The sequence below is a fragment of the Dreissena polymorpha genome, chromosome 5 (assembly GCF_020536995.1).
Source record: "Dreissena polymorpha isolate Duluth1 chromosome 5, UMN_Dpol_1.0, whole genome shotgun sequence".
Lineage (NCBI taxonomy): Eukaryota > Metazoa > Mollusca > Bivalvia > Myida > Dreissenidae > Dreissena > Dreissena polymorpha.
Window position 1 is genome coordinate 70367781 of NC_068359.1, and position 16346 is coordinate 70384126.

The window sequence follows — 16346 nt, forward strand, 5'->3', positions numbered from 1 at the left end:
AGTCCCAGATTAGTCCCTACTGTCTGCACAGGGTAATCTGGGACCACGCTATTGGCCTTCATTAGTCCCAGATAAGTCTCTACTGTCTGCACAGGGTAATCTGGGACCACGCTATTGGCCTTCATTAGTCCCAGATAAGTCTCTACTGTCTGCACAGGGTAATCTGGGACCACTCTATTGGCCTTCATTAGTTCCAGATTAGTCCCTACTGTCTGCACAGGGTCATCTGGGACAACGCTATTGGCCTTCATTAGTCCCAGATTAGTCTCTACTGTCTGCACAGGGTAATCTGGGACAACGCTCTTGGCCTTCATTAGATTTTCGTTAAGAAGAGACTTTCTTTGTATAAAAAAATCCATAAAAGTGTCGTCCCTGATTGGCAGAAAGCAGTGGCTAATCTGTGACAACACTCTCACACATGCATTAAGCCAAGTTTGTCCAGATAGAGGCTCATTTTGACCAAACCATTTGGAGTTACCAAAACATTATCTATGTCAGTATTATGTATTAAGGACTTTAAGGTTAAGGGCTATTGTGAGGTGCATTCATTTTATAGAGTATAAACCAAATTAAAAAAAAATTGGGACACCTTGTTTGTAGAGTGCAGCACTACACATTTGAGTACCCAAGCTCGGTTCCCAGCCCGGTATAGGTCCCTACCCGTCACATACCTTTGTGAAGAATGGTCCTTGAAGTATTTCTACTGCCATCATCCCCCTACATCTGATTCAGATTCATATAGGGCTTTGGTCATTTACTGGCATAAATATCTGTCTTGTTCTGAGAAAACTGGGCATGATGCATGTGCGTAAAGTGTCGTCCCAGATTAGCCTGTGCAGTCTGCAAGGCTAATCAGGGACGACACTTTCCACATAAACTGGATTTTTGCTAAGAAGAGATTTCATTAAAATGAAAAATGTCAGAAAAGCGGAAAGTGTCATCCTGATTAGCCTATGTGGACTGCACTGGCTAATCTGGGACTACACTTTACGCACATGCATCATGCCCAGTTTTCTCAGAACAAGACTCGTATGTGCACTCAGTTCTAGTAAATCATCACACCCAGAAAGTGTGAGTAAAAGAACTGCCATTATTTGACTGTTAAAACATCAAATCCCAACAAAGGAGCAAACAAATGTAAATAAAACATGTCCAAATTGTTTACAAGTATAATTCTGTTAATAATTTTTCACTATTTGTTTCATGTACAGAGGGACAGTTTTGTGTCGGGGCGACCCAGGGTGGAGGTCCAATCTGTGAATTATCCTCCCCCACCCGCACACATTGCAGCAGACGAGATTGAGGAAGATTTCACAGACTGGGACAAACTTTTGTGAGGAAATGTGAACATTCAGTCATTGATATGTCGAAAATAGTCTGCTTTTACTGAAAGTGACTGGTTTTTCTGCTGAGATGAAACAGTTGACTGTTTTGTGTGTTTAAACATGAGAATTTTTGTTTAAGACACGTTTGAATGGTTCTGTGTTGAATCATTTGTCTGGTTGTGTGTTGAATCATCTGACTGGTTGAAACAGAGGCTTTTGACTGGTTCTGGTAATCAGTTTGCAGAAACAATAAATAGAACTGTGTGTGATTCTTTGAATAGCACCGTCATCTAGGAAGTAGGCAATTTCCACAACATGGTGACAGATCTGTGGGAAATGCTTTTGTGAATAGCACACATTTAGAGATAATGATTATTATCGTCTATTTTGTAAGAAACAAATGTTTTATTTGTAATTTTGAACCGCAGTAAGATGTTGATAATACCTCCACAAACTTTCGTTTGTGAGGGACAAACTTTTGTTTGTGAGGGAACAATGGCATCACCATATCTGTTGGTTGGTTTGTCAAGCTGCGCATGTTGATTTTTTGTTAGGAACTGGTTCCTTAGTTTTGTGCCTAATAACATGAAACTATCTAAGTATGATATTTATAATCCAAGACGTAATTTTTATGATGTCATACTATTTTACTATTATTTATTAAATTAATAAACATGAAGCTTTTAGTCTTCGTATGTGATCAATGTGAATAAGTATTGAACAACACAGTTTTATATTAATTTACTCATACTAACATTTTTGCCAGCTTGAAATGAATCATGTTGGGTGAGGGGGGGGGGGGGGGTCATCTTCAGTGACTGTACTAGTTTACAGTGCTGTTTAAAATAGTTTATTGTACATTTATTTATGTTCTTGGTAGATAAGACTAGACTTCAATGTCTGTTCATTGGTTGGTTAGTGTACACTTTGTGATTAAGAAACAATAATGGTTTTTATGCAGTATACTGATTATAAAAGGCCTATTTCAAAACCAATATGTTGTTATGTATTTTCTTTTTTTTCTTGTTACTTATATTTGTTAATGGTATATCTTATACATGACTTTTAAAGGATAAATGATTTTTCGAATACAATATATAACAATAAATTGAAATATATTAACATGTTTTTATGAATTTTATGTATAAATATGACACTTGAATGGATTTTTCATTGGAGGACTGAAAATTTTATAAATAAGATCACACATTGTTGTCCTGAGTAGTTTTGTAACAATCTGTATGGCAAAGTTTTGTTTATTTCCTTATAAACAATGATCCAGTGAAATTCTTATAAAAAAATCATGAAAACAGTTCAGTCTGTCGTCTGCTAAAATGTTGTCTGCTGAATTTGTAAAATAAGCATTTTCTTCATTTTTTTTTAAAGAATACTATCAGAATAGCAAACAGTTTGGATCCAGATGAGACGCCACGTTCTGTGGCGTCTCATCTGGATCCAAACTATTTGCAAAGGCCTTTAAAATTCGGTTCCCGCACTGAAAGGGTTAATTCTTGCAGTGTGGAACTGTGTTTCAAGTTATTTATTTGTGATATACAAACATTAACTTGTTTGGTTTTTTTTAATTTTGTTTAAATACCGTACATTTGCGGCCATAAGTCTACCTCGGCCATAAGTCGAGGGGTATAATGTGGCTAGAAAAACTTGGTTTTTTGCCTTGACTCTGTCATAAGTCGGGGGGTAAATTTCCTCAATATCTCAGACATGTTTAAGTGACCTTTTAGTCATGGTTCTGAGGGCTTTTGCACTGGCAGTTGACATTTTTTGGGATATTAATAATAAGGATATATTTTAAACGAAACATTCAACGTTTCAATTATTTATTATCACGAAAAATATTTTTTTTTGTTCAAAAATCATAATAACATATCATTGATTATTTCGAACTTAATATATATTTCACAAATCAAAATTAGTTTCCCATTTAACGTAATAACTTTCAGCGTTTATATGATGAGCAGATATTTTTGTATTAAAGTGTTAGTGCTATTGATGTGAAAATTCGTTAAAATCTTGAACGCAGAAATGCATTATATGGTCAAAATAATTGTAACTTGCTCTCAAATAATCAAAAACGCTTTCGCCATTATGCATGAAACACGTGAATTTACCAACACTCGCATCGCTCGCTATTCGACTGTTATATACATATTCGTAAATCACGAGATACCCGAGGAATATTTTCTGCATTCTGGAAAAACGTCTTATCTAATAATACTAAGCAGCTAATCGAAAGTAATTGTGTATTTAATGTGTCCAATTACACTTTTTAATAATCCAGGGTGAGTGCGTAATATTATTATAATCAAACAATGAATGAAATCATCACTCAGATAAGATCTATTGATTTACGAAACAATTATGCATAAATTGTGGGACAGTTGTGAATAAATCAACGAAACCAAACCTTCATCCAATCAAAAAATACACCATGTGAAGTTGAACAATAGCGATTGGTTAAAGGCGTATCCAACGATAGAGTAATTAATTTTGATTGGTCAGAAGTAGTTTGTAGCAGAACCGTTGTGCATATCATTAACGGATAACTATTTTAGGTGTGACGCAATAAAGAATACACTTTACACTCTGATCTTAGTCAAAAGGCCGAGAAGCGATAATTGGTGGCATAAAGACACCTGCATCTGTTGACAGTTTGTATTTACACGGATTAACTTTAAATGGGTACAAGTGTCAGCAGTCGATTTTCTATTGTTCTTAGCAGACAACGGACGATGTATCAATAGACAAATTGCTATGTATAAATTTCGCCACTTTACCGTACGTCACAAATGTTTAATATTTTCGAAGTTATTTTTACATGCTTTAATTTGGACTTATAACGAAGATTAATGAATTAAAAACCAATGTAAACATGCAGTATTTTGTTATCGGCGGACATTTAAGTAAAAGACGAGTCGGCCTTACCGTAAACAGTCATCATTCCTCCGCTTCAGAGATTTATTACTTTAAAAAAAACGGCACAGAAATATGTGTTTTTTTTTAATTTTTATTTAGTACCACATCCATAAGTCGAGTTGACTTTTAAAGTCAATTTTGGGAGCGTTTTTAGGTCGACTTATGGCCGCAAATTTACGGTACTTTAACCTTAATTAATGGAACTTTTCAAGGAAGGGTTTTGATGTTGTTTGTTAGTATAGACACTTCTCTGTGCAATAATCTTTCTGCTCAGCCTTATAGTATGGATTTGTCTACTCCTACTAGTTCATATGTAATGGCCGTGCTCTTTGAAAAGGGGGAGTGTATTGTATTTGCGTCAAGTATTGTCTCAGACTAGCCTGTGCAGTAGCCTGTGCAGTACGCACAGCTAATCAAGGACAACATTTTCCACCTTAACTGCATTTTGGCTAAGATACTTTCTTAAAATGAAAAATATCATAAAAGGTGTGTGTTCCCTGTATAGGCTGCACAGACTTTACGCACGTGCATTTAACCCTTTTCACAGAGCATGCCCCATATTCTTTTTTTCTACAATTTAAGAGTATTTTAACTGTTTTGACATTCTGGCTGGGATTTTCAGTTCAAAGTTAATGTAATGTATGTAATGCTACAATTTTTCAAATTTATGTTTGCTTTTATTATTTTTCCAATTTGTTTAGTTGAACAACTATAATATAAAGACAAATAAGAAGGAACTTAAATTTTGAAGTTAACTGTTTTTTATTGTCTGCCCTCATTTAAACTTTGTCAAAACATTTCTAAAGATAATAATAGCACATGCCGATGATTCATTTTCCTTGCATGCGCATAACATGGTTTGCATAGTAATCAACGTACTCAGGGGGCTGATTTATTTGTTAATTGCATTAACAGTGATTTTGTACCCAACCTTTTGGGAATGGGTCCAGGTCCCTTTCCTTTGGATTGGGAAAAAATGCAGTGTTTTGACTAAAATTTGGAAATTAGTGTTGTTGTTGTTTTGGTAACAAATGATTCAAAATTGAGAATAACAGTGTTTTCATTATTTTATTTACTAAGGCTACAGTTAAAGAGCTGGATGGGAACTAAATATTGAGATCTAGAAACAATTCTTTTTTTAACCTTCAATTGTGAATTTGGAGGTCCCAATTGGTATCAATGTATACCGAAATTTAAACAGAAAAAAAACACTGATTATTAATCTGTTTGTATCTGTGTAAGTACTAGACAGGCATGTACGAGGCTGGCATATGGCATATCTCCATTACAAGGTTGTCACTTTATGACATGGCTGTAATTCTGACCTGTTGCCTTTTTTCTTAAAACCTTTTTGAAACCAATCTGAATATATAATTATTGCATGGTCTCTTATGATATAATTACTTGATCTTTAAAAACCAGTCTCCACTTGTATACATTTGTAAACTTTTTAGTTACTGAACTGTCCATGCTATGAGATCTCATATGTTTTCTTGCGGTGTTTGCATACCCATAAACAATTGTATTAAATGTTTTGAATTGTGTTTATTACATACAAATCTCATGGGATGTTGGTATCATGAATTGCTTAACCCATTTATGCCTAGTGGAGTCTCCCATCCTTCTAAATTGGATTAATTTATTTCCAAAAGTAGGGATGTCTAGTATATTTATTTCTATATTTAGAATATTTCTTACAGAAATTCCTTTAAGCGAACAGCCCAGACCCTGATGAGAAGCCGCATTATGCAGCGTCTCATCTAGGTCTACGCTGTTTGCCAAGGCCTTTTTTCTAGACGCTAGGCATAAATGGGTTAAAAATATCATTTTTCATTAACTTCAGTGTGTTGATAAATTGTTTTGAATTCATATCTCATACATTTGTTGTCTCGAAGCAAGTGTACAAAGTGTCTGCATTTCATTGTAATGAATCAAGTTATGGGCTTATTTAATCATTAATTCTGCAGGGGATTGATTCATCTACGTTGTGATGCATTTCTGTACCCTGTAGCTTCAAATATCATCTCACTGTGCTGCATGAAGACAGTTGCTTTTCTGATTTAAAAGCCGAAATGTGCCTCCAACTTTCTAAATATGACATGTTGATTTAAAAGTATGGGACAAAATGGGACAATGAAGATAATGAAACGATTGACAATTAAAATATACCATTAGTGCATACTATGCCAAAGTTGTTTCACAGTGATGTAACACATATGAACATTTCTTGCAGAATTGAACAAAACTGCACATTATTTACTAATATTGAAAGTCAGATGGATAATGTCAGCATATCAAATTGAGGTGATATCTGATTTGGTAAACTTAGCTGGATTGTTGCTGTTTTTGTGCAATGGCTTTCTATGGAACCAATTTGTCTGATAGGCATTTCATCGCACAATGTCAACTAGTTGGGGATTTTCATAAGCAAAGGATTTGTAGTAATTTTGCTTTTCAGGTCTATATTTAAGACTGGTACAAACTTTGTACTAAATGCTTGCTGTACCGTTAATAGACACATAGTTTCATATCAATATTTGTACATAGTGTTTAGTTATTTATTTTCCTAGATTAATATAACAGTCTCGTGTAATATACCATGTGAAGTTTCATTTGGGTAACCTGTATATCCATATTGTATGTTTTATACAAATATGTGGCGGCTATAGAAATATTTAATAACTTATTGATTTATCATGTAAATAACTTGTAGGTGTTAGTTTTACAGTGGGACTGTTAAAGATTGTAATATAATCATGTTAGATTATCCTATTAACTGCACTGTAGAAGATTTAAATATTGTATTGTCATATTAACTTTTCTGTTTTATTTATCCCAATTGTGTTATAAACGGAAAATTTTGGACAGAATCTGTATTATACACAGTCATTACAAAATTATTTGTTTAAGTTCCGAAATATAGTGAAAAAGTGTCTTGCACTTGTTTTTGTTTGACCAGTCAAGGTAAAAAAGTTTATAATGCATTAAAAGTCAAATGCTATATTATAATAAAAAAAGATGTGCTTAATATATATTTTTTATTTAATAGATTGTTCTTAATATGTAAACTGTGAGTATTGGTGTGTGAGTTTAGATATATCATTGAGGATTATATGTATATCTTATACATACTTCACAAACGTATGTGTCTGTTTATATCTTATAAAATCATAACCAATGTATATATATATACATGAGGCAGGTCTTCAGATGTGTGTCATTGATTGCTCATTGTTTTGTTTTGTTATATTATTGATATTCTTTGTTTTTCAATGCCTTTCGTTTATATATGAGTCGTGTTCTGAGAAAACTGGGCTTAATGCATGTGTGTCAAGTGTTGTCCCTGTGAATAACTGTGAATAATAACATTAAGCTTGTAAAGTTTCTATGTAGTGAAGAAAGGAAAGGACCTGGTGTATTGTACTGAAACATTTTTCCATGTCCATTATGTCCAGCAAATGATTGTCAGGATTTGAAGCAATACAATACAATACAATACAATCATATAACAAATAATTCATTTGCATTACAGAAATGGTGAAAAAATTAGAAAAGGCCTTTTACTACCTCTGTTTATCTAACCACATTCTTCGCAAAGGAACATATTTGTGGAGACTTTTAATTATACATATTTAAACTTAAATTGCTAACCCAAAATACAATATCCAGTGAATAGCAACAATGTTTTTCATATTAAGCAAATATTTAAGTTTAACCTGAAATCTAACTTTTTTTTGTTCAGTAATATATTTTCATTAACCATTTTCATAGCAGATATTTAAGTTTACAGCAAATTTTCTGTAGTAATATTTAAATTAAATTCAACCATTTTCATAAGCTTATATATAAATTTGCATTGCAACAACCATTTTATGAGCATATATTTTAGTTTGCTCTAAAATATTTTACAATTTTTGTTATGCCCCCGGATCGAAAGATCGGGGGTATAATGTTTTGGGCCTGTCTGTCATTGTATGTGTGTGTGTGTGTGTCCAAAAACTTTAACCAAAGCTTTAACCTTGGTCATAACTTTTGCAATATTCAAGATAGCAACTTGATATTTGGCATGCATGTGTATCTCATGGTGCTGCACATTTTGAGTGGTAAAAGGTCAAGGTCATCCTTCAAGGTCAAAGGTCAAGAAAACAAAATCAAAAACTTAAACCAAAACTTTAACCTTCTTCATAACTTTTTGCAATATTGAAGATAGCAACTTGATATTTGGCATGCATGTGTATCTCATGGAGCTGTACATTTTGAGGGGTAAAGGTCAAGGTCATCCTTCAAGGTCAAAGGTCAAATTTATGGCTTCAAAGCTGCGCAATAGGGGGCATTGTGTTTCTGACAAACACATCTCTTGTTCACTAATTTTTTTTAATAAAATTGAACCAATTTTATAAGTACATATTTAAATTTGTTTGGCAATTAAGTAACAATTTTTATTTGATATTATTTAAGGTAAAACTGAAATTGAACATTTTATTTTTTCCTTATACAAAAGTTACTTCAAATGTGACAACCATTTTGTTGAACTCTTGTCCTTTAATGCCATATCAAATTTCCAAATTTTGATTTCCATGTATGCAGAACTTCCTTCTTGGGTTGTGATTGTTATTTATATGTTGATTTGTTTCCGTGTAACCATGTAAGTGGGTAAAATACATTGATGTGCCCTGGCAAAATACTGTGGCTCTTGTTAATAATTATGATATGTTTAATCCTTGACCACTTATATACGTATTCAACCCTTGACCTTTTTGATACGTATTTAAACCTTTACTTCTAAGTTACGTATTTAAACATTTACCACTTAGATACGTATTTTGATGCATTTGTAGTCCATCAGAAAGTTAAATTTTATTAAAAACCTTTCTTACTTAATTAAAATTTCAAAGGCTTCATTACCAAACCTTTGACACTGATGAGAAGCAAACAGCATAAAACCTGAACAGACTGCGAGTTACTCGCAGCTAGGCTGTTCTGGTTTTATGCTGGTTGCACATAGCCATTTTCATTTTGCTTCTGAGGGGGAAAGGGTTAACCTATAACATTTATTTGAATAAGAAGCACATTGTGTTACTTCATTGCACATGCCTGTACATATTTTCATTATAAAATGCACAAAGTAGTTACAAGTAACCTAAACAATTGTGTGTGCACATTATGTCCCCTCAATTTGTTTGTATTATGTGTCTGGGACCATGTATTTGGTTTCATGGCATTCATACATGCAGTTGTTGTGATTGTTCTTGATGAATATGATGTTAAATTCCAATAATATGATGCAAAATAAAAAAAAGTTTCTAACATTGCCTTATCATTTTATATTTTTGCCCCCATTGAGTTGCAACCAATAAGAATTCCTTTTGTCTGTCTCCCAAAGTTTGTGTTTTCAACTCCCCTGAAACTTATTTGTGGGGCTCGTTTAAACTTTAAAAGTTGAATGACCTTGATGATCATGTTGAAAGGAATTTTGGCTGTGATTAGTTTTGGCAGAATTCTGCTTTTCATGTTCCAAAGCATATGTTAACCTTTTTTAGCTCGATTATATATGAAATACATATAGTGGAGCTATCCTACTCACCCCGGCGTCGGCGTTGCCGTTTGCGTGAACGTGCAAATGTTAAAGTTTGCGTACTACCCCAAATATTTTCAATATCCCTTGACATATTGCTTTCATATTTTGCATACTTGTTCACCATCATGACCCCAACCTATAAACAAGAGCAGACAACTGTATCAAGCATTTTGAAAAAAATTATTGCCCCTTTTTTTCTTAGAATATGCATATTATTGATAAATCTATGTTAAAGTTTGCGTACTACCCCAAATATTTCCTGTGTCCCTTGACATATTGCTTTCATATTTTGCATACTTGTTTACCATCATGACCCCAACCTATAAACAAGAGCAGACAACTGTATCAAGCATTTTTACAGAATTATGGCCCCTTTTATACTTAGAATATGCATATTATTGATAAATCTATGTTAAAGTTTGACAAAACAACACTCACCTGACATACCACAATACACTCCACCTAAACCATCCCCAACGCCCCCAGACTCCCCCCCCCCCTAAATTTTTTTTTTTTACTTTTGAAAGATCATCTTTTAAATGATCACACACCCACATTATACCCCCCCCCCCTCTCCCTCCACCCTTCCCCCCCCAAAAAAAAATAATTTTTTTTTTACTTATTTTTGAAAGATCATCTATTAAATGATCACACACCCACATTATAACCCACCCACCCACCCCCACCCCCCTCCATGATGTCTAACGTTATACTGTCAATCACTCGAATAGTCGAGCGCGCTGTCCTCTGACAGCTCTTGTTATTATTTATTGCCTGTTGAATCTTGCTGAATGATTCACTCTTGAAAAACCTTAATGAGAAGCTATTATAAAAAATTAAATGTTAGTTGTGGCAATTTTTGGTAGATTAATTTCCTTTTGCCTGTTTTTTTACCTCTCTTTTAGGAAATCCCATAAAGCAGTCACTATTTCCATCTATACATAATATTATGTGCTTCTGAATATCTGTTCACGATTTCCTGTTGCAGTCATAGCTTTGCCATAACTTGCTGGATTTTGAAACGCTTGTCGTCCTACCTCAGAGGTCAAGGACGCATTTGGAGGGCAAAGGTCAACTTCTCTTTAACTACTGGATGTATTGCACTAAAACTTTCACATGTAAATAATCTTAATGCGTTGATGTTTTTTGTCAAAATCTATTATAGCAAAATAAGTCAACTTTGACAGAAACTACCAGCAAGATCAATGACAGACGTCAATTGACTAAGATGTGCAAACTCATCTTCTATATTCCATTACATCAAATTTATATAACCTCATGAACAATAAAGGGTAGTCTTTATGAGAAGACAAAGGCCTGAACTAACTGACATATACAAGTATCAGGGATCATATTTTCCCGCAACATCAATCGGTCCGGATATAAATGGGAAAAAAGTATCCGAAAATTTATGTCTGAAATCATGACAAATTACATTAAAATATATACCATTGATTTGCCATTCATGAAGGTGGTATAATAAATGTACAAGTAAAATTCCCTTGGGCATTTTTTTTTAAACGGAACGAGTTTTCTCAACTGGTTTAATCATTTGCTATTTTATTGTTGTTTCGTGTGCTGTTTTATCAGACTTTTTCATAAGTCTATACTGATGTTTTAAATTGTTGTCGACTCGATAATAGCTTACAAACATGCACTGAACCAAACAAATGTCTGCGCGTAGGTTGGCTACTGACAATAACACACCAAATAATTAAGAAATAATTCGTGTACATTATAGTTTGTTGTCAAATAACCCACGGCCGATAGTTAAGATGCGTAGGGAATTAATCACGAGAGCGAAACATTTGAAACCACGCATTTAATTTTCCGGTCGAGAGTTATTCAACAACAAAGTATACAGAACACGAATTATTTCGATTCTAGCATGGTTTTACTAAAGATTTATACAATGTTTATTATTTTCTTGTGTACTATTTTATGTGAAGTTCCGCCCATAAAAATAGTTTTCGGCTGTTCTGTCGATCAGATCTGTGACTTTCATTCATAATTATATAACCGGATTATTACGCTGGTGGAAAATGTATCGGCATTTTTTTGTATAGTTACAGCGCGTGCTTTCAGACGCGTCTTTTCGGGTGCGTCTTTAATCCGCTGTTCACAAGTTTTTGATTCTTGGTCTGACGTGCAATAAACCAGTCCTGACCGGTTTAGGGACTGCAGCGAATGATTTATCACACCTAATCGAGATAAGAGTGTCATTAGGGTGTGTTAGCATGTACACTGTGTAATCGATTTCATGACATGGGAATTTTATCAAACAGAATCCGACCGACTGTTTGGGATTTTCAATCGGTCTTTCATGACACCAATCGGTCTAGGACCGACAAAACCGAAAAAATATGATCCCTGACAAGTATATGAGGAGCTCTTGAAACACGACCACTCTGCACTATTCACACTACCACTCTGCACTATTCACACTACCACTCTGCACTATTCACACTACCACTCAGCACTATTCACACTACCACTCTGCACTATTCACACTACCACTCTACACTATTCACACTACCACTCTGCACTATTCACACTACCACTCAGCACTATTCACACTACCTCTCTGCACTATTCACACTACCACTCTGCACTATTCACACTACCACTCTGCACTATTCTCTCACAAGTTTGATTGCAAAGATTGCATTAACCCTTTGCATGCTGGGAAATTTGTCGTCTGCAAAAATGTCGTCTGCTGAATTTCTAAAATTACGTTTTTTTTTTTTTTTTTCAAAGAATGCTATCAGAATAGCAAACAGTTTGGATCCTGATGAGACGCCATGTTATGTGGTGTCTCATCTGGATCCAAACTGTTTGCAAAGGCCTTCAAAATTCGGTTCTAGCACTGGAAGAGATAACAAAATATGATGACTATTCCTGCATGTAATAATGACAACAGTTCTGTTACCATGTGTAAGAATTATGCAAGCTGTTACATAAACATTGTTTTAAGACTGCGAACTGGTAAGGAAATAGTGACAATATGCTGCTGTTGAATTATTTATTTTTAAATAATACCATCATGTGTTTGACAATCTTAAAGCAGTGACAATTGCTGAAAACATTAAGATAAGAACAAGTTTCAATAGATTTTGTATCTTTTACCTTGCATTGTTACCTTGATCTTCCTTAGGAACTGAGTAGGCCCATGCGTCTTCTAGTATGCATGTCACTTCTGCAAGGTTATTAAATACATCAATTTTGCTCTATGCAATATTTTCCACCTTGAATTGTAAACATAACTTAAGGTTTCTGCGCGACACTACAACAACAAATGCCTGTCGCTTCTGCTAAAATATTTGGAAATCCATCTATGATGGACAAAGTTATGATTCGGACAAAGTGTTATTGGTTGATTTCGTTTATTTACCTTTGGCATTTAATGGTGACCTTGACCGTATCTTAGTTATTTGAAAATTCATTCATTCTAGACTTAGTTTAACCTTGAATATAGTCCTGACCTTTCAATTTGAACTTTGACCTTGACCTATGGTCAGTATCCTATGAGTCACATGTCAATGCCCACTATTTGCCATTTGTGCAGTGTAATTCGCCTATAATGGTCAGTTTGGCTCTGGGAAAATAACATAATGGTATGATTTTGTCTCGTTGACAAATGATTTTTAATTTTAACATTTAAATTTGGGTGGTTGTAATGTCCCAACACTCCAGCACATCAAGGCTTCTCTTTTCAGCCAAATTTATTGAAAATCCATCCAAGCTGGTTAACCCTTAGCATGCTGGGAAATTTGGCGCCTGCTAAAATGTCGTCTGCTGAATTTCTAAAATTAGCGTTTTCTTTGATTTTTTTCCAAAGAATACTATCAGAATAGCAAACAGTTTGGATCCTAATGAGACGCCACGTTCTGTGGCATCTCATCTGGATCCAAACTGTTTGCAAAGGCCTTTAAAATTCGGTTCCAGCCCTGAAAGGGTTAAAGCTTTTCTCCAGTGCTGATTAATGACATTCAATCGTGACCTTGACCTTTGAGATAGGGGTGTGGGTTTTGTGTTCAACGCTGTAGCCAATCATATGTATCATTTCGATGAAGTTACTTTAAATTCAACCTGCTTGTTTTAGTTATGCTCTCGGCAAAGTGTTGAGAATGTATATGATATAATTGATTAAGTTATATTTGATCTTTGAAATTCAACAATTGTAACCTTGGTCTTTGGCATGGGAGCCTTGCTCTTAAGTTTGGTGCTCTTAACCCTTTCAGTGCGGGAACCGAATGTTGAAGGCCTTTGCAAACAGTTTGGATCCAGATGAGACGCCTCAGAATGTGGCGTCTCATCAGGATCCAAACTGTTTGCTATTCTGATAGTATTCTTTGAAAAAAATCGAAGAAAATGCTAATTTTAGAAATTCAGCAGACAACATTTTAGCAGAAGACAAATTTCCCAGCATGCAAAGGGTTAACTTACTCGTGTGTTATTTGTGGCGAGGGGGTCTTGTTCATGGTCTCATCAATATGAGGGAGTGATGGGAAAATGTGTCTTATGATAAAAGCAGCCAGCATAGCTTGAGCCAAGCCTGCCTAATCCCGAGTGTGATCAGGAGCTTTGCTGTCCACTATAAACTTAGCAAGGTTTTTAGAGAATAACAGTTTACTGCCTGATCTTTTTATATTATATCAGGAAAGGCTAAGAATAATATTATGGCGAGGCTTGCCGAGCCGTTATTTTATTCCTGCAGAGCCTGATATATTAAAAAAAGATCAGGCAGTAATCTGTTTTTCTGTTTATCATACCTCTTCGTCCCAGATTAAAACAAGAGTTCCGCGGTCGGAGATGACCGCATTGAAGCCGGATTTTTGATTTAAATGACAGGAAAGTACCTTTCGTGTTTTTGTCAATGCAATACTTAAATTACTGAAATATTGTTCAAAGGTCAAAATGAAATGTAAGTACTTTTCAAGGCATGAGCAAACCTTGTGTTATGTTTTGAATGCATGCATATACATGAACAACAATAACATTTAAGGTCACAAATATGAACTTGAATTGACATTTAACATTTTTACCTACCAAAGTTATAAGAACTTTAACATTTTTACATTCAAGGTCACAGTGACCTTGACCTTAGAATGAATGACCTTGAAATGACCAGTGGTCATCTAAGTGTGCTTGCAAACCTTCATGTCAAGTTTGAAGACTCTATGTCCAAGCATACCAAAGTTATAACAATTTTAACATTTTAACATTTAAGGTCACAGTGACCTTGACCTTCAAATGAATGACATTGAAATGACCAGTGGTCATCTTCTAGTACTGGCCAATCTTTATTTCAAGTTTGAAGACTCTAGGTACAAGCATACCAAAGTTATAACATGAAATAAGAACTTTAACATTTTTACATTCAAGGTCACAGTGACCTTGACCTTCAAATGAATGACCTTGAAATGTCCAGTGGTTACTTACTAGTTCTGGCCAACCTTCATGTCAAGTTTCAAGACTCTAGGTCCAAGCATACCAAAGTTATAACAACTTTAACATTTTTACATTCAAGGTCACAGTGACCTTGACCTTCAAATGAATGACCTTGAAATGTCCAGTGGTTACTTACTAGTTCTGGCCAACCTTCATGTCAAGTTTCAAGACTCTAGGTCCAAGCATACCAAAGTTATAACAACTTTAACATTTTTATATTGAAGGTCACAGTGACCTTCACCTTCAAATGAATGACCTTGAAATGACCAGTGGTCATCTGTTAATCCTGGCCAACCTTCATGTCAAGTTTGAAGACTCTAGGTCCAAGCATACCAAAGTTATACCATGAAATAAGAACTTTAACATTTTTACATTCAAGGTCACAGTGACCTTGACCTTCAAATGAATGACCTTGAAATGACCAGTGGTTACTAACTAGTTATGGCCAACCTTCATGTCAAGTTTCAAGACTCTAGGTCCAAGCATACCAAAGTTATAACAACTTTAACATTTTTTATATTGAAGGTCACAGTGACCTTGACCTTGAAATGAATGACCTTGAAATGACCAGTGGTCATCTGTTAATCCTGGCCAACCTTCATGTCAAGTTTGAAGACTCTAGGTCCAAGCATACCAAAGTTATACCATGAAATAAGAACTTTAACATTTTCGAGCACGCCGCCACCCCGCCCGCCCGCCCGCCCCCCCCGCCCGCCCGACAACATCAATCTATAAGCCGAGATTTTTTCGAAAAAAATCCGGCTAAAAATTAATGAAATAATCGCAAAAAACTGCAATTTTAGCAGGAAAGAATATGACTTGTCGTTTGACATGTTAATAATGACATCATGAGCACGCGTGATTAATATTTGTTAATAAATGTATTTTGATGTTTGTGTTGCATTTTGTGTTTAAAATATATTACATATTGGTATCAAATTGTTTGTTTTGGTTGAATCTGATTCAATTTTATAAAAAAAGATTACTTCATAGATTCAGAGTAATATGGCCCTCCTCCTCACATGACTGTTGACCATGATATAAAACAAGAGATGTGT

At 34.8% G+C, this 16346-nt stretch overlaps 1 protein-coding gene across 3 annotated transcripts in view; it reads left to right on the forward strand.

The window, feature by feature from the left end:
* LOC127881503 (forkhead box protein J3-like) overlaps positions 1-2011 on the forward strand; it is a 29371-nt gene extending 27360 nt beyond the window's left edge. For all 3 annotated transcript variants that reach the window (XM_052429414.1, XM_052429412.1, XM_052429413.1), the window contains exon 10: positions 1212-2011. In XM_052429414.1, the coding sequence (XP_052285374.1) occupies positions 1212-1337 (126 nt within the window). In that variant the 3' untranslated portion in view covers positions 1338-2011. The remainder of the gene's footprint in view (positions 1-1211) is intronic.
* Positions 2012-16346: the final 14335 nt, after the last annotated feature.